Source organism: Microcaecilia unicolor, chromosome 9 (genome assembly GCF_901765095.1).
Source record: "Microcaecilia unicolor chromosome 9, aMicUni1.1, whole genome shotgun sequence".
Taxonomy (NCBI): Eukaryota; Metazoa; Chordata; class Amphibia; order Gymnophiona; family Siphonopidae; genus Microcaecilia; species Microcaecilia unicolor.
In genome coordinates this window covers 166540289-166560315 of record NC_044039.1, presented here as the reverse complement: position 1 = coordinate 166560315, position 20027 = coordinate 166540289, and the positions used below count along the sequence as shown (strand labels likewise).

The 20027-nt window shown below is 45.0% G+C and overlaps 1 protein-coding gene across 1 annotated transcript in view; it reads left to right on the top strand.

Moving 5' to 3' along the window:
* FERMT2 (fermitin family member 2) overlaps nucleotides 1-20027 on the top strand; it is a gene marked incomplete in the record, with an annotated part of 189979 nt that overhangs the window by 150980 nt on the left and 18972 nt on the right. Inside the window, 1 exon segment of the mRNA XM_030213706.1 lies at nucleotides 8709-8850. Within this exon segment, the coding sequence (XP_030069566.1) occupies nucleotides 8709-8850 (142 nt within the window).

Here is a 20027-nt window from a genome sequence, read left to right as displayed (position 1 = left end):
CAAGACTGTTTTTCGCTTCCAGGTGATTCAGCAGCTCTGTCTCCCTTCCTTTCGTAGGGAGGTCTACCCAGAGGAATACTCTGCTCTCAGTTTCTGGATGTGAGACGAGTCATCATCAGATACTTGGAAGTGACCAATGATTTCCGGAAATCGGATCATCTGTTTGTCCTGTTTACAGGTCCTCGTAAGGGTCTGCAGGCTTCTAAGCCTACAGTGGCAAGATGGGCAAGGAAGCCATTGCAGCGGCTTAGGGTCCGTCTCCTTGGAAGAGATTTGCAAGGAGGCAGCTTGGGCTTCGGCCCATACCTTTGCCAGGCATTGCCGCTTGACTGTGGCTGCTCGGGCGGAGGCCCGGTTTGGAGCTTCAGTGTTGCGGTCAGGGATTTCTATGTCCCGCCCTGGGTGAGTACTGCTTCGGTACATCCCACCAGTCTATGGATTGATCAGCTTGATGATATGGAAGGTAAAATTATGTATAATCATACCTGATAATTTTCTTTCCATTAATCATAGCTGATCAATCCATAGCCCCTCCCAGATATCTGTACTGTTTATATTCTGGTTGAATTTTAGGTTCAAGTTTAGCCTTCAGTTACTTCAGGAGGACTTCGTGTTCAAGTTCTTCTTTCACTTGGATTCTTCAAGAGTTGAGACGAGTTTGTGTTACAGTGAGCTGCTGCATTCCTCTCCCCTCCGTTTTACGGGGCTGGATTGAGATTTAAATTCTGCCGGCACTCCCTCCCGCTTCGTGCGGCTGTAGGGCAGCTTTGTACCCCTCCCGCTTCGGCGGTGGTAGGGTCAGTCAGCTCCTCCCGCGGTTGCGGTTGCAGGATAAGCCAGATCCCCCCGCATCGGCGGGTGTGGTGTCCCTCCCCCGCTCCGCGGGGATGAGCTGGACGGATTCCCCTCCCCCACTTGTGTGGGGATGAGCTGGGTTAATTCCCCTCCCCCGTTTCGGCGGTGGTGAGCTGGGCAGAGTGTCCCTTCGTGGGTGTAATTCTCTTAAGTGCTGAGTCCTGCGGATGGAGCTTTGATATCGACATACTGAGGAGTTTCCGGCAGCACATGACCACATATAGGGAGGCAAAAGTTTGCTCTCTATCTCCACCTGCTGGTAGATGGACACAACCCACCAGTCTATGGATTGATCAGCTATGATTAATGGAAAGAAAATTATCAGGTATGATTATACATAATTTTACCTTATGTAATATGGATATCGAAATAGGATCCTCTGATATCATCTCGAATAAATCCCCCATCTTAGTGGTCAGATCAACACCAAGTGCAGCTCGGGGGAGTGAAGCTATAAAATGTCTAAGCTGTTCGTATGCAAAACATACCCCCCAATCTGCTACGTCTAGGTTTAATTCGGCCATTGTTTTAAGGTTACCACTGGGCTCCAACCAATAGTGTATAAGTACATTATCTCCTTCTCCCCAGGATCTCAATATAGGATTTTCATCCCCTGGGCGAAACGCCTCATTCCCTTGGAGGGGTAGTAATCTACTACATCTAGGATCGAAGGACCACAGCCTAGCCAGGTCCTTCCATATGGCTTTTAAGGGCCACACCAATACACTAGTCCGCAACCTTGTAGGCAGGTCCTTCAATGCCCCATGTAAGACATACATCAGGTTTAAGGGGCTACACCTCGCTTTTTCTATCTCCAATGGGGTATAATCCTCCCTCTGCAGATACCAGTCCCCCAAGTGGCGCAATAAACATGCTACGTTATATCGTTTAATGTCCGGCATTCCCATCCCCCCGTTTCTCCAAGGCCTCACCAGTTGTGAAAATCGTATCTGGGGTCTTTTCCCAGCCCACAGAAATTTTGAGAGCAGTTTTTGTAAAGAGCTCACTTCCTGGTGTTTGAGATACAATGGGATCGTCTGTAAAAAGTATAGCCACTTAGGGAAAAGCACCATATTAAACAAGGAGATGCGGCCCACCAACGATATCGGTAGTCCTGCCCATCTTCCCAGTGTTCTCTTGGTGTCTTCTAGCAAGTATTCTACATTAGCACTATATAGCAGCTTGGGGTCCTTGGTGAGCTGGATCCCTAGGTATTTAAACGCACCCCCCACTCTTTTAAGTGGACAACATAGACTTTCCCACTGCTCCTCTCTCATGTGAAGTGTCATAACCTCAGATTTGTCTAGATTGAGACGAAAACCAGAGTAATCCCCAAATTCAGCAAAAATGTCCAGTAGGGACGGTAAGGACACCTGGGGGTCCTGTATTATAGTTAAGAGGTCATCAGCAAAGGCCGAGATCTTAAAGCCAGAACTTTTAAATGTGAAGTCCCAAAGGTAACCCCTTGATGTCTGGGTTCAGTCTAATCATACGGAGCAGTGGTTCTAGATAAAGTGCAAAGAGAAGAGGGGAGAGTGCACAGCCTTGCTGTGCTCCACGCTTTATTTGAAAAGAGGCTGAATGGACTCCCATTAACCATCACCGCCGCTGTTTTAGTATACAAAAGTTATACAGCCCTATAAAACCAGCCAGAAAAACCTGCATACTGTAGAAGTTGAAAAAGATAGGACCAATCAACTTGATCAGAAACTTTCATAGCATCCATTTCTACCACTACACCCTGTATACCCTTCTGTTGTGCAGCAGACGTTGCCAGGAACACTTCGGACATTTGCCACAGAATGTCAACCTGTTAGGAAACCCACTTGATGGTCACCTATTAGGTTCTGTAGAACTCCAGTTGAATTTAACAAAGAAATCGGTCGGTAAGAATCACAGCTCGTACTTTGCTTCCCTGGTTTCAAAATCAGTGAAATCAATGCCATGTTAGCATAAGCTGGGAAAGTCTCTTTGTCAAGACTCTCCTCATAATATGCTAGTAACGGACCCACCAGTGATGGCGTGAGCATTAAACATCAGGTCCTGGAGTGGTATGCTTACTCAGCTGTTTAATAACTAAAATGTAGCTCCTTGGCTTGCAGTGGAGCTTACAGCAATTCTTGCTGAGCCGGCATCAACACCTGCAAGCCCGATTCTTACAAATAATCCACAAGAGAAGGGCCTGCATTACACGACTGGGCTGTGTAAAATTGCTGGAAGTATAAGTAAAGCTGATGGGCAGTCTCCTAAGAGGCATTCACCACCGAGCCTTAATGGGCTACATAGCACGAACCCTGACTATGCTTCGTAAGTTGCACTAGCAACCTCCTTAGCTTATTCCTGAAATGATGATAGTGGTACTTGCAGAATACCAGCATTCTTTGAGTCCGTTCATTAATTAAATTATTTAACATAGCTTGTATGTTTATAAAGACTTCTCTCGATGAAGGCAAAGCATGCAGGATATAGGCTTGTTGAACCGGTGTGAGTTTGTGGCGGGGGGGGGGGTTCCCCAAATGCAGTATGCCTTGATTGATTTTGGCTGCCACATAAACAATAATATCCCCTCTAAGAATAGCCTTAGCAGTGTCCGAAAATAAATGAGGCGAATCAGCATATTGTTGTTTGAATTCTGCATGCTTCTGCCACTTCTTTATCAAATACTCCCTAAAGTGATTATCCCCCTGCAAGTAAGCCAGGAAACACCAAATCTTATATGGGAATATCGGATCTCCTAGTTCTAGCTGTACTCTTAACGGAGTGATCTGATAACCCCTGGGGTCCCAGCTCAGCCACAAGGGCATTTGCAAATAAGGACTGTAATACCAGGAAACGTGGGCCCAGGATAAATGTGTGATCTCTCCCCTTGGGTGCAGCAGTCTCTAAGGGTCCACCAAATTGAGAGCATTACACAAATAATGGATACCCTGGACCTTACTGTGCTCTTTGTGAGAACCCTGCCCTGTGAACAATCAATGGAAGGGTCTAGGATCCTGTGAGCACGAGAGGTACTGTAAAATCCCTCATGCCCTTGCGTGCCAGAGAGACAAAAAATGGGTGATCGTACGCATTAGGGGCATATACCACTAGGAGATATAACTTAAATCCATGAAAACTGATTTGTAATAGAATATAGCTTCCCATAGTATCCTTCCCAAGTTCTTTAATTTCACAAGGTAAATGCTTAAGTACTAGGACTACCCCTCCACCCTTCTTATGTACTGCTGAGGAGTAATGTACTGATCCAACCCATCCCTTCCCCAACTTAAGATGTTCTGAGTCAGTTAATTTAGTTTCCTGAAGGCTGGCTATATCCACATTTTGGCACTGAAGCACAGAAAGAATCTTAGTACACTTCAGGGGATGAGATCCCATACACATTCCAGGACAAAACATTTAATTTGTTGTCACACCCTGAAAGAACAAAGATGAGCTCTACATATCAAAATGCCAAGCATATATAATGGTCCCAGTGTCCCAGCCACTACCGGGGTATTGTACGAACATGTCAAGCAAAACAGTGCAAATACCATAAAGATAAATCAAGAACCCCCCCGGACTGTTGAGCATTAGAATCCAAGCACCAATGGCCACCAGTAATAGTCAAGGTACCAGTGTCCATTAAAGCTGTGTATCAGATTAACCACTTCCCTCCCCACCCTACACTCAACCTCAACATCCCCAGTATCCACAACAGTACCCATTCCTTCCCTCCCTTACCCCCTGTCCCCTCCGATCTATTTCACTTCTAGATGCTACTGAAGCACCCCAGTACAGTACCCCAAACCATTGGTTCTAGGTGATTGAAACAAAACAACTTTAAAAAAAGGCTGAGATCTATCTCATACTCCACAGAGTTCACTCTGCTTTCACAGAGAGCCATAATCACATGTCTGCAAGTCTTTCAAGGGAAATTCTATCAGTCATCAGTGGTGGGAGCAGCATCCAGCGAGGTGTTAATCCAATCCTGTGCACATTGCACAGTAGTAAAAGACCTCCATGCACCATTCGAGAACACTTTAATTTGAATCAGGTATAGTAACCTAAAAAGGAGCTTCCCCTGTGACAGTTGAGCACATAGAGGAGTAAACGCTCTTCTCCGTTCAGTGAGTTCCATCAAGTAATCCTGAAAGGTATGGATGGATATCTTCATATTTCACTGTGTCGGTATGCTGTTTGTAGAGACGCAGTAATTCAGATTTTTAAGTATAGATGTGGAACTTATCGATGACCAGTCTCGGCAAGGACTCGGCCTCTTGCCTCCTTCCCAAGCGGTGCACTCGTTCAAGGCGGTAAGGCCGTGTCATGAGCCAGTGGGAACTGTGCCTTAAGCCAAGCCTCTAGCGCCGCATGCAAACGATCCGGAAGGAGGGATAACCTCTGCTTCATTGGATTCTCCAAGAGAATCCAGTGAAGCAGAGGTTATCCCTCCTTGCACAGTTCTCCAGATATAGCTTTGCAGCCTGTACTAAGTCGTGACTGAAGCGCTTCCAGATCTGGCAGCTGGCCTATGCTTGATCTTCTATGTCGGAGACTCTCACCTCCAGTTCCCTCATACGTCGGGACACATCCAAGAGTAAATTCTGCACTGAGGTAAGTTGTTCAGCCAGCTGTGAGAAATGGGGATCTAAGGCCTTCACAACCTCATTGGTGATTTTGTCACGTAGAGCTGTGGAGGAGGCTTCCCTCCGTCTTTGTTATGTCCTTTACCTGACATCCACTCACATTTACGGACAGCTTAGGGTGAAGTTTTGGGGGGATAATATGCAGCAATCATTGAGAATTAAGGCAGATTCTAAGGGTGCTCCAGAACCCCACAAAGGTGTGTCTGCTCAGGCTCACAAAGTGTTAGAAGCTTCTGCAGATGAGGACAGAGCCTATGGGATGAAGACTGGGCCCGTGGGGATGGGACGGGGATAAACTTTGTCCCCATGTTATTCTCTAGCACTGAACTGTCTTCTAGTACAGAATTCTACCTTGGTCAGCCAGTATCAGAGTTGCCAATTTGCGGTATTCCCAGTATCAGAGTTGCCAAATTGGGTGGGTTCCTGTGACCGCCTGTGGGATTTTTTATGAAAGCAGCAGGTTGGGGCTTTTTGGGTGCTTTTTCACGCTGCAGCTGTGGGTTGGGCGCAACGGCCTCCTGCCGCTGTACACAAGGACGGAGGTTAAATTGGGAACAGGAGATAGCGTGAGGGGGGTCTGCCACCGCGTTGTTCTTTATTGTTAGCATTTTTATTTGATCTCGCATATATTTTCAAACATGCTGGCTTGTGCAGCATACGGATGTACACAGAGGGATGTATCGGTTTCATCAGTTATAGTAATTTATTGTAAATCATTGTGTCATTTAGTGGGGCTGGTTATAGGGACTCCTTGTATTCATGCAGTTTTCACCTAAAGGGCCAACAACACAGACATGTTATGAGAATCAGGTGCTGCTTAACAATCAGTCTTACTATTTATAAGTCCCCCCTCCCTTATTAATCCTGAAATCAGGGGCATAACCAGACCTGCCCTTTTTTTAGGGGGGGGGGTGCAGAGTTAACATGGGGGCACTAAGCATATAGGCATGCGTAGTGCTTGGTATATGCCAAAATAATGCCTTAGAGTGCACGTGATAAAGGATTTCCAAGTAAACAGTTTGTCCTGCATCAGCATAAAACACATGCACACTTATGGAAACCTTGGAAACACTGGCATTTTGAAATGAAGTTACATTATCCCCATAACTTAAACTTTACTATTATAGTAGACTTGAGTGTAGTCAACCTCTCAACACACATCACAGTATCCTAGAAAATAATTACTGCAGTGGCACATATCCCTCAACTTTACTTTATAAGAAATCTAAAGTACCTTATTAAGCTGTATTAATAAAATAAGTTGTCTTGTCCCTTCCTCTGGTTCTACTGCTTTCTCTTCTTTCTGAAGCTGACATGAGCCAGTTCAAGCCCCTAGAGTTTCCTGACTGTGTTCCTTCCACCCCCTTCTCCTTATGAAGGAGCAGACAAATAAAGGATTGTCTGCCAAATTACTTTGTGAAGTAAAACTAAATCCTGCAAAGAAGCTTTTCAGAGCCTATATAGGAAGCGTTACAGCATCAATTCTGAACACACAAATATCAGTAACTGTACCTTTAAAAAGGCAGCAGTGAATATACAGAACCGCAATATGCTTCCTATTGGAAAAGCCAGACAAGTCAGACTCCTATGGATCCATGCACAAATTACATGCCAGCAGAATCTCTCACCTTGGTCACTCAGAATACAGACCAGTTCTCACCAATTACAGAGTAAAGGACAAAAATTAGAAAAGGAAACACTGTAAGCAGTACAGGAGAAATAAAAAGGGATTAACTACTGTAGGGAGCAAAATACAAGATCACTTTCTACCCTAAAATAAAACCCACAAATAAATTATCTGGATACCCAAGGAAAGTTTAAAAACTTGTGGGATGACAGTGAGCTGTATTTTCAAAGCACTTAGACTTATAAAGTTACATAGCAACTTATGGAAGTTTGTAAATAGTGCTTTGAAAATGAGCTCCATAGTAGCAGCCCCTCCAAATGACACAATGATTTACAATTTAGAACTAATTACTCAATACTTCCTCTGTGTACGTCCACATGTTGCAAAGCTGACACGTTTGAAAATATAAGCGAGATCAAATAAAAATGTTACTAACAATAAAGGATGACAACATGGATACAGTAGCTCATAGGTTTGCTTGCTTTGTTTTGGGTGGCCCATCTGTTCTCCCTGGAGGAAATATGTAGGGCGGCAACATGGTTTTCCTTGCATACCTTCTCCAGCCTCTACTGTTTAGATGTCTCCGCTCAGTCAGATGCATATTTGGATCGGTGCTGTCTGCAAAGCTTTGGGTCCCCCCCCTGCTTTGCCACATCCCACAAGTCTCTAGATTCATCTGCTCCTGACTCTAAGGAACAAAAAATTCTTACCTGAGAATTTTCTTTCCTTTAGTTGCAGCAGATAATCCAGAGGCCCACCCTGTCTTTTCTGACAGTTCTCTCAGTTGGGATTTGTTGCCGCATTTTTACTTTTTAGGTGAACTGTTTTAATCGGATTACCTATTTGCAGTTATGGGGTTATCACTTTTCCCTGTAGGGAAGGAGAAATGTTATAGTTCTGTTTCCTTCTGCTTTGTTATGAGAAATACTGGCAGACCAAGTAGCATTCTATCCTAGAAGACAGAGCGCTATCTCCACCTGCTGGTAGATGGTCACAACCCACAAGTCTCTGGGTTCATCTGCTGCAACTAAAGGAAAGAAAATTATCAGGTAAGGCATCCCTTTTCGATATTTCAGCCTGTTCCCTCTATTGTCTCTTATGAGCTGAACTGTTTTCTTATTGGTGGGAATTTATAGGTGGGGCCACATTTACCAAGTAACATTCTGAGATGCTTTAGTTTGGAAATGCTGTAGAAGTTTACAGTGTTAAATAGTAGGGCTGGCTGTTCTCCACACTAGCAGAGAGACCTAAACTGGTGTAAACTGTTGCAAATGTGTTAAATTAGGGTCCTCCTTTAGATAGGAAAAAGAGAAGTAGGGGGCAGAGAACTGTTAAATATTAATAAAGCAAAGTAGGGGGCAGAGAACTATTAAGTCATAATAAAGCAATGTGTCACATATTGAGAGTATTAATTCATTTCCATATTGATTATTTATTTAGATTTTGCTCACATCTTTTGTACAATTGTCAACCTAATCATTGCATAACAAATATAGTAGAAAGTGTTCTGTGGTTCGTTTTTGGTTTTTTGTTTTTTTTTTGTAAAATCATGCTGTGTGGGTTTTTTTGTTTTTTAAAAAAAATTAATTCAATTTTCCTAGGTTCCAAGGTGGCAAGAAAGAAGAATTGATAGGTATTGCTTATAACCGACTCATAAGAATGGATGCAAGCACTGGTGATGCAATCAAAACATGGCGTTTCAGCAACATGAAGCAGTGGAATGTAAACTGGGAAATCAAAATGGTAAGCAAGGGCATCTTATCTATAGGATACACAGATAAATAGCTTTCCTGACCTGTGCATAACAAGTTGTGTTATCTTGCCTTTCAAACTAACTAATTATATGCCGGTAAAACTTTTTTTTTTTTTTTTTTTTAAGAAGAAGAAATCTCTATTATGAATGTATGAAACAATGTTATGTGTTTCAGAAGATTTCATCTTTGGCTTATTGTAATGACACCTACTCAATCACCAGCAAATCACAATGATAGTAAATTTGTGGTAAATTTTTCAGAGCAAGTAACCATAACATGTCATAGTGAGTCAGACCAATGGTCTGCCATTGTCTGTGACCAATCCAGATTACATGTACTCAGCAAGATCCCAAGAAGTAAATCCATTCCTTGTTGCTCTGACATGGAGATTACATGACTCTGGGCATAATCTTTTCCTCCAGAAGCTAACCCTTTTTACATTTGGCTGTGGTACTATGAGCAGCAAGTTCTATAATTTATAGTGTATTTAGTGTAAAAAAAAAAAAAACTTTCTCAAATTTGTTTTAAATGTGAAACCTATTAGTTTCATAGTCTGTCCCCTAGTCTTGGTACTTTTGGATCAGATAAACAACCGTTTCCTATGTATCCACTCATGATTTTGTATGGCTCAGTTATGGAAGCTGTGTATATGGGACAGTTGCAAAGCTACCTATGGGGTATCAAATATACTAGTTGTTGGTGGGATATTAGATGCACATTTGTGTGGCTTCCCAAGCAGCAGCTGACTGTATGACCTCAGCTGCACTACCCATAAATAGGGTATCAGATGCAGTATCCACGCACTTGCCATAGCTATCATATTACATGCAGCAACTTAGATATGGCTTCAGATGCAGCGGCCACCTGAATGATGCTAGTTACCACAGCTACCACTGCTAGTCTGCCGTCTGTATGGTTCCAGCTATTGCAGCTGTCTCACCAGTCACCACAGCCGCCTGTATAACATCAACCACTGCAGCCAACAGCGTTATAACAGCCATTGCACCTACCAGTATTACACTAACCGCTGCAGCCCCTCTACTACTACTACTACTTAACATTTCTAGAGCGCTACTAGGGTTACGCAGCGCTGTACAATTTAACAAAGAGAGATAGTCCCTGCTCAAAGAGCTTACAATCTAATAGACAAGTGAACGGTCGGTCCGATAGGGGCAGTCAAATTGGGGCAGTCTGGATTCACTGAACGGTAAGGGTTAGGTGCCGAACGCAGCATTGAAGAGGTGGGCTTTAAGCAAAGACTTGAAGATGGGCAGGGAGGGGGCTTGGCGTAAGGGTTCAGGAAGGTTGTTCCAAGCATAGGGTGAGGCGAGGCAGAATGAGCGGAGCCTGGAGTTGGCGGTGGTGGAGAAGGGTACTGAGAGGAGGGATTTATCCTGTGAACGGAGGTTACGGGCGGGAACGTAAGGGGAGATGAGGGTAGAGAGGTAGTGAGGGGCAGCAGACTGAGTGCATTTGTAGGTAAGAAGGAGAAGCTTGAATTGAATGCGGTATCTGATCGGAAGCCAGTGAAGTGACCTGAGGAGAGGGGTGATATGAGTATATCGGTTCTGGCGGAATATGAGACGTGCAGCAGAGTTCTGAACAGACTGAAGGGGGGATAGATGGCTAAGTGGGAGGCCGGTGAGGAGTAAGTTGCAGTAGTCCAGGCGAGAGGTAATGAGAGCGTGGACGAGAGTTCGGGTGGTGTGTTCAGAGAGGAAAGGGCGAATTTTGCTGATGTTAAAGAGGAAGAAGCGACAGGTCTTGGCTATCTGCTGGATATGCGCAGAGAAGGAAAGAGAGGAGTCAAAGATGACTCCGAGGTTGCGGGCAGATGAGACGGGGAGGATGAGGGTGTTATCAACTGAGATAGAAAGTGGAGGAAGAGGAGAAGTGGGTTTTGGTGGAAAGACGATAAGCTCGGTCTTGGACATGTTCAGTTTCAGGTGGCGGTTGGACATCCAGGCAGCAATGTCGGATAAGCAGGCCGATACCTTTGCCTGGGTCTCCGCGGTGATGTCTGGTGTGGAGAGATACAGTTGGGTGTCATCAGCATAGAGATGATACTGGAAACCATGAGATGAGATCAGGGAGCCCAGGGAAGAGGTGTAGATTGAGAAGAGAAGGGGTCCAAGGACCGATCCCTGGGGAACACCAACAGATAAGGGGATGGGGGTGGAGGAAGATCCATGAGAGTGAACTTTGAAGGTGCGGTGGGAGAGATAGGAGGAGAACCAGGAGAGGACAGAGCCCTGGAACCCAAATGAGGACAGTGTGGCAAGAAGTAAGTCATGATTGACAGTGTCAAAAGCGGCGGATAGATCCAGGAGGATGAGGATAGAGTAGTGGCCTCTGGATTTGGCAAGGAACAGGTCATTACAGACTTTAGAAAGTGCTGTTTCTGTCGAGTGAAGAGGGCGAAAACCGGATTGAAGCGGATCAAGGATGGCATGAGAGGAGAGAAAATCAAGGCAGCGGCTGTGGACTGCGCGCTCAAGTGTCTTGGAGAGGAAGGGTAGGAGGGAGATGGGGCGGTAGTTGGAGGGACAGGTAGGGTCTAGTGATGGTTTTTTGAGGAGTGGCGTGACTACAGCATGCTTGAAGGTGTCGGGGACAGTTGCAGTGGAGAGAGAGAGGTTGAGGATATGACAGATGGAGGGGGTGATAGTAGGAGAGATGGTGTTAAGTAAGTTGGTGGGGATGGGATCAGAGGAACAAGTGGTGCATTTTGAGGAGGAAAGAAGGCGGGCGGTTTCCTCCTCGGAGATATCAGGAAAGGAGGAGAAGGAGGTCTGGGTTGGTTGGTTGAGGGAGAGGGTTGAAGGGTGAAGAGGAGGAGGTGGCTTGGTAGTGAACTCAAGGTTGATCTTTTGCACCTTGTCGCGGAAGTAGTCAGCCAGTGATTGAGGAGAGAGTGACGGGGGGGTGGGAGCGGAGGGCACTTTGAGGAGGGAGTTAAGGGTGGCGAAGAGACGACGAGGGTTAGAGCTGAGAGAATTAGTCAATTGGGTGTAATAGTCCTGTTTGGCAAGGAATAGTGAGGACTGGAAGGAGGATAGCATGAATTTGTAGTGAAGGAAATCTGAATGGGTGCGAGATTTCCTCCAGAGGCGTTCAGCAGATCGGGCGCAGGAGCGAAGGTAACGGATGCAAGGGTCAGCCAGGGCTGGGGATTAGTACGCCTTGTGGGACGGGAGGTGGATGGTGCAAGGGTGTCCAGAGCAGAGGAGAGAGTGGCATTGTAAGCGGAGACAGCCTCGTCAACAGACTCGGAGGACATGATGGAGGGGAGGAGATTAGAAATACTAGATAAGGTGGGAGGGTCAATAATCTGGAGATTCCTGGAAGTAGTGGTTAATGTTGGGCGGGGCTGAGGGGGAGGGTGAAGAAGTGTGAAGGTGATCAGGTGATGATCAGAGACAGGAAGAGCTGAGGTGTGGAAATTGGAGGGTGAGCCGGAAGAGGAGAGGACGAGGTCAAGGCAATGGCCATCACGGTGAGTAGGGGTGGTGGAACAAAGCTGGAGGTTGAAGGAGGATGTTAGAGTGAGGAACTGAGAAGCGTGAGAGTTGGACAGGTCATCAACGTGTATGTTGAAGTCTCCGAGAATGAGGGATGGAGATGAGGGTTCAAGAAAAACAGAAAGCCAGGCATCGAAGTCGGTGAGGAAGGAAGGGAGGGATTTATCAGGGGGGCGGTAAATGACTGCCACTCTGAGTGGCAACGGGTAGAATAGACGGATGGAGTGGACTTCAAAGGATGAGAAGCAGTGAGACTGTGGTAGGAGGAGGGGTTGGAAGCTACAGGAGGGCGAGAGTAGTAACCCGACGCCTCCTCCACGGTCAACTAGGCGGGGACACCGGATACCATAGCTACCTGTATGGCACTGCCTGTCACGGCTGACTATATGGCACTAACTACTGCGGACACCTGTATGGAAATAGCTGCGCACTCGCTTCTATAACTCCTGCTACAGTGGTAGCATGGATGTTTCCAGTTTTGACAGCCATATCTTTAGCTCCAGTTACCACATGTGTAACATGATCTCTTGATGCATTTGCTTATGGTGATTGACTGCATCAGTTGACTGTCTTCTCTAGTTTTGGTAGCTGACTGTGCCTCATCTACTCTGCACATCTATTTAGAACAGTTTCACCAGTCACTCATATGGCTCAGGCTATATAAACCACCTACTTTGTGTGATTCTGTACTCTAGCTGTTTTGCGCAGTTAACTCGATAGCACCGACATTAGCCACCACTGTTACAAAACTTAAGGAAGTCTCTGATGATATTTATTTATTTAGATTTTGCTCACACCTTTTTCAGTAGCAGCTCAAGGTGAGTTACATTCAGGTACTCTGGATATTTCTCTGTCCCAGGAGGGCTCACAATCTAAGTTTGTACCTCAGGCAATGGAGGGTTAAGTGACTTGCCCAAGAGCACAAGGAGCAGCAGTGGGATTTGAACCGGCCACCTCTGGATTGCAAGACCAGTGCTCTAACCACTAGGCCACTCCTATTGTGGTTTTATTCTGAGCCTAGTAGGCTCCCATTCTTGATTGTCCTGTCTGTCTCATATTTCATGAGGCATATCTCAGGGCCCTTATGCTGTCTTTCTCTTATGATGACATTTCGATTTTCATGTCTGAATAGGGCATTCTTTGGCACCAGGTCAGTCAATAGCCATTCTGTTTAGACCCCATTGGTCTACCTTTATTCTCTTCAGTTTGCTTCTGGGTTTTCCTTGTTGTCACTGATGTAGATGGGGAAGCACAGTGGTTTTGCAGCTCCTGATAGCTTTCTTATATTCCCTTTTTTGAATATTCAATTCTTCAGTTACAATATTCCCTTCATAGATGTGCTTTGGTCTTAGGCTGTTTCCTTCAAAGACCCATTCAAGAAAAATCACCAGTTGGGTTTGTTTCTTGCTTTATGCATCTCTTCCATTGTCTGTCAGTGCTATTTTCTGTTCTACTTATCATGTAACTCACTTCCTTCCATACCCTTTGTCTTTCCAGAGTCCTCCTAATTGGTCTTGGTTCTTTCTACTGGGCTTTGCTGGGAGGGATCTCTAAGGCTATTCCAGTTTCAGTCTTTTAAGTGTTCCAATATTTTAGTCCCACCTTATATTGTGTACACTGCTTTACTACCGCCCATTGGTCTGGATTGGTCTGATAGGATGCTGTGTAAGGAAATGTTATGTCTTACCTGATGATTTTCTTTCCTTCTTATCAGACCAGTCTAGAACCCTTCCCTGGTTGATTAATTTTCTCTTAGTTACAAGCTATGTTTTTCAGATACCAATGACTCTACTTTTAAGTTTCCTAACCAATTGTATGTCATATGTCTCCTGATTTGGTGAAATATCTGCATGTCAGCAGATTATATGCTGCAATGGCTGGTAAGGTTCTGATCGGATTGAGACATTTGGTCTCTGTTTCAATATTGGCGACAGGCGAATTTTGAGCACCGTTGCTTGGCAATTCGAAATACTGAACATTCTGTGCAGCACAATAACCTTAAGGGGCTAATCACTTCAGAACTACTATTATCCTCTGTCTCCATCCGCTGGTAGATGGGCACAACCCATTGGTCTGGACTGATCTTATAGGACTAAAGGAAAGAAAGTGATTAATAATTAGGTCTGCCACCTCTGTAGCGCAGCGGAAGCTATGGCCTTTCTACTATCCTGGAAAGAATTGCATATCCCCTCTAAATACCCAATTACCCCAACCCTGTATCTGCTCATGACCGTTTTAAACAGTCTAGGCAGTAGGAAACACTCCAATTAGAAAGAAACCCAGTATTCAGTAGATATAGTAAGATAGTTTATTACAATCTCACCAATAGCAGTACAGGCAAATCAGGCAGTCACATGGTGAAACAGCATTACACGACACGTCCTCTTTCTCTAGCCTTCTCTGGTCTTCTCTCTGCAGTCTTCTGATCGAATACCCTCTAGGCTGCCCTTTTTATACCATTTTGACGTTATTCATTTCAATGGACCCTAGCTTTCTCACCAGAGCTGTTTGCCCTTATCAGTTGATCAGAATGACTTCACATGTTCCCAAACTCTAAGTATAAAGAAATTATGTTTAGGACAACATCTGCGAAGAAATAATGTCACAGGTCATTTTGCCCTCCTCAGCTCCCCCTCCCTCTACTTGCACCTGACCGATTACTAATTCTTGCATTAGCCAAAACATCTTACTCATGACTTCTCGCAGGTGCCAGTCCTAGGATTGTTGACAAGAGCAAATGCCCCCTCCCTTGCCAGCTCTCTGGGAACTCACTTCAGCTTGAGCTGCAGTGAAATATATTTTGTATCCGAGATGATTTTTGATTTTAAGAGGCCCAGCTCTTAGCCTGAGCCATTGGCCTGTATTTTACTGAGAGCAAAGGCTAGCATATTTCTACAAAAGTTACCAGGTAAAATGTAACTTTTCCATATTATAATGCCCTTGTATCGCTCCATGGTGCGACTACACCTCGAATACTGAGTTCAGTTCTATCATCGCATCTCAAATATAGCGGAATTAGAAAGGTACAGAGAAAGATGAGAAATGATAAAGGGGATGGGACGACTTCCCTGTGAGGAAAGGCTAAAGAGGCTAGGGCTCTTCAGCTTGGAGAAGAGACTGCTGAGGGGAGATATGATAGAGGTCTTTAAAATACTGAGTGGAGGAGTCATGTGATCGCTGTGGCAAGGAGCAGTCACAAAAGACTGTAGCTCCTGTGCTTAACCCGCTGACCGGCACTTAAACCGCTTAAAAATCTGAAATCCTTCCCAGATCGAAGGTGTGAAAACGAGGAGATCCCGACAGTTACTGCTGGGGGTGTCGAGAGCAGGGTAGAGTGGAATATGGCTTCAAAACTGCCACAGAAAGATCGATAACAGAAGGGGATAGAATCCAAGATGGCGAATTCTCGAGTATCCACAAGCCCGGAGGGGGGAAATGCTATGACGGCGGAATTAGTGGCTGAAGTTAAAGCAGCAGTTGAGGCAGCACTGGACACACAACTACAGCAAATTTTGGATCGAACAGAGGAGGCTCACGAGTGGATAGAGACAGTGTTTGCCTGGAGTTGGATGAAGGATTGCAACGTACCTCCAAGCTGGAAGATCAGGTGCGGGAATTATCAGTAGAACAGGAGAGGCTACAAAACAAGGTTTTTGAATTGGAGCAGAAAGTAGATGACCTTGAAAATCATTCGAGGCGCAGTAACCTGAGATTGATCGGCCTACCGTAAGAACCTGGAACATCGGATTTAATACGATTCTTGGAAACATGGTTACCATCAATGCTAGGCCAAGAGTTGCACTTGCCTCAATTTCAGATTGAACGAGCACACAGAATGGGCCCAAAGCGTGATCCAAGAGAGAAGCCTAGAGTGGTTATTTTGAGAGTGTTAAACTGTGATCACAAACAGTTAATCATACTGTACTATTCGAGGAGGCAAACCGCTAAAATACCAAAATCAAAATATTTTGTGTTTCCAGGATTACTCTTCACAGGTGCAGCAGCAGAGGAAGAAATTCACAACAGTCTGTGCCTCCCTGGTTAAACTTCACATGCGGTTTGCTCTGATGTTCCCAGCAAAACTCCACGTTGAACATGAAGGTTGAAATCATTATTTTCTGCAACCAGGGGAGGTAACTGCCTTCTTGGAATTGCTATCAAAGTCATCCTACTACTACTACTGCTACTACTATTTAGCATTTCTGTAGCGCTACAAGGCGTACGCAGTGGAAGAATGTGGTTCTAAGTCAGTGTGGGGTGTTCGTACAGCCTGAGTTGAGCGCACATGGGGGTCGGCGCTGCATACACCCAAGTAATGATTGTCATCATACTCTTTCTGATCTATTGTTCATTACGTGACTCCCTTCCTAATTCGTGTGTTCTTTTTTTTTTTTAAATCCCTTCTTTGTCATGCAATTGTATGATAATGCAGATGACTGAATGATGCACGGGGTCTGTCAAAAGTAGAAATGATGCTATAGGGAGGAGGGGGATTGTATGGCACTCATATTTGTTTTTTTGTATTCAGTATATTAGTCAGTAACGTTATATGCAAGAGGGCTTCCCCCCATTCCCCCCATTTTTTTTTTTTTTTAAAGATATATAGCAAGTGTGGAGTAAGGTATTGGGAAGGGAGGATGGTAACCTGCAAAGGTGGTTGGGGCAGGGAAATGTCAAATGTTAATAGATATCTTTCTAATAATTTTGTTATTTGTTGGGCTGGGATCATTGCTCATTTGGGTATTACCATTATATATGCATTGAATATGGCTTCATTATTACTGAATACTAGATTTGGTTTAATACATGAATATATAGGTTTGGGGGGAGCTAGTAAGGTCAGGGGGGAAGGTGATATACATGTGACAGTCTTTAGAAGATGTTGAGGATACAGGGGGGAGGAGGAGATAGGGGGGAGGGTTGGGAGGAGGTGGTGATAGAGGGGGTAGGGATAAGGCACAGGGGTGGGCAGGTGGGTCTTTGGGATAAAAGGGACTAGGATATTGAATAGATATAGGAGAGCAATTGATATTAGACACAGAATGATCTTGCTGGGGCATGTTGGAGGCTGGGGCAACATGTCCGAGATCAATGGCACTTTGGTCAGTTATTTAGGACGTATCAGGGTGTTATCACGTGATGGGATGGAAGGTTTATTCTTGGAATGTGGGGGGCATTAATTCACCCGTGAAAAGGATTCTGCACTACTTGCACCATAAAGGGGCCACTATTGCTATGTTACAAGAGACACACTTAACTACAGTGGAATATCAGAAATTACATACATGGTGGGGTTGAGATTGTCGAGGCTCCTGCACAGAAGAAGAAAGCAGGGGTCATTATGTTCCATAAAAAAACTACACATGGAGAAGAAAGTAGTAAAGATTGACCCAATGGGCAGATATGTCTTGGTGCATGTGATGATCGATGGAGTGCCCTGTGTGTTTTGTAATGTATATGCCCCCAATGTTTATAATTAAAAAAAATATGTAGGCAAAATCATTAATATTCTACAATGTTTTGTGGGTTTTCCAATTATTTTGGGAGGTGATTTTTAATATGGTGGTGAACCCGGAAGTCCCACCCAGGGCAGAGATCCCGACTAAATAATGCCAAGGAGATACCGTTGCTTTGTTCAACACTGGGTCTAGTGGATGTGTGGCGGACTCTCCACCCAAGTGAGAGAGACTATACTCATTTATCACATCAGACACACTCCCATATTGATAACATTTTAGTGGCCGAGAACCTTTTCTCACAGATTTAAACAGCAACAATTGATGCCACTATATCATCAGATCACGCCGCCATATGGGTGGAGATAGGGGGAATACTACAGTTAGACCGTTTTGATGGTGGGCCTTTCCCCTAGAACTATATCATAACACATTTGTAGAATATCTCAGAGATAAATGGCAGGAATATAGAAGATTTAATGACCAGCACAGTTCTAATATTGTACTGTATTGGGAAGCAGCTAAGGTGGTACTCCGGGGGGAGATTGTAGCATATAGTAGCATGAAAAAGAAAAAAAGAGATGCCGCTATATTACAGCTAGAGAAGTTTTACATTATCGTCAATTCTTCGGGAGATCACCAATGATTGAAAATAGAGATAAATACCTAGTAGCTCAGAATGCTCAATGAATTAATACATCAGAGGACCAAAAAGTCAGCCCTGTACTATCAATATCAACTCCACAAACATGGTAACAAAGGGGGGAAGTTATTGGCCCGGTTGGTGAGACAGAAGAAAGGATCTTAGAAGGTTTTGGCTCTGCATCAGGCTTCAGGACAGCTGGTCCACTCTGATGGAGAGATTGCGCGGACATTTCGGAATTACGAGAAATTGTATACTCCGGTTAGGACGCTAGAGTTGGACTCAAATGCTTATTTAGGAAGTATTGACCTGCCAGAAATAACTCAGACCCACTTAGAGGATCGTAACAAGCCAATCAGTGCTGATGAAGTGACATGGGCGGTGGGGAGAAGTCCACTTTATAAGGCACTACCGGACATAAAACATGTGCTAGTAAATTTGTTTCGAGCAGTGATAGATAGTCAAAGGTTGCCGAGCTCTCTTCGCATGGCTCATATTGTGGTGTTCCCAAAATCGGGGAAGGATCCTAGCTATCCGGAATCTTATAGATCTACTAGTAAAAAAGGCCCGTTTCTGACACAAATGAAACGGGCGCTAGCAAGGGTTTCCTGGGTGTGTGTATGTTTGAGAGAGTGTGTGTGAGAGAGAGAGTGAATGTATGTGTGTGAGAGAGAGAGTGTGGGTGCGAGCGTGTCTGTGAGAGAGTGTGGGTGTGAGAATGAGAGTGTGCGAGTGTGTGAATGTGACACTGTGTGAGACATAGTGTGTGGTGGTCAGTGTATGAGATTGAGAGAGACACACTGTGTGTGTGCCAGAGATACCTCCCTCCCTCTGTGTGGTTGCAGGACCCCTCTCCCCCTTCTGTCATGTCTCAGGAACCCCCTTTCCCCCTCTGGACCCCTCCCCCCTCTTCTTTCTCTCACACAGTCATGTTCATGCTTGAGCTGGATGTATTTTGGAGACAGTGTCTTTTTTTTTTTTTTGGCAAGCTTGGGAGAGCTGTTTGTCTTTTGCTGCTTCTATACTGAATTGTTTGATTGGGGCCGGCAGATGGGCATAATCCGTTGCTGTAATTCGGGTCCTGTTCGTTTGCTGGGGCCATCGAACCTTCCTCTGTGTGTAGACAGCAAACTTTGAATCAGCTGTGGGTGTGGAGGCGTGCGCCGTTGCTGGGCATCAAGCTGTGCATTCCCCTGTTTGATCCTTTCTTGTGCTTTGATAGCGGCGCCGCAGCACATGGTCTTGGTCCTTTTGAGGTTGATTGTGACTCTCGTGAGTGTGCGCAGGCTCAGTTTCTTGTGATCGAACGTGAGTCCTTTCCCGGAGAACGACATGTGTTCCGTCTGAAAATGCCAAGGCTGACTCCGTATTGCACAGCATGTGGGTAATCTTGGGGCTGGGGAGCTATGTGCTTTGGGAGGGAGGGACTAGTTTTAAGGTCCGTGGAGCGGGCAGTGACAGCTGAATCGTAGGCAGGGGGAGGAGTATTCTCCTCCCCCTGCCTGGGTCGCTAGTTCGTTTCATTGGTTGTGTCATTGCTCCGCCC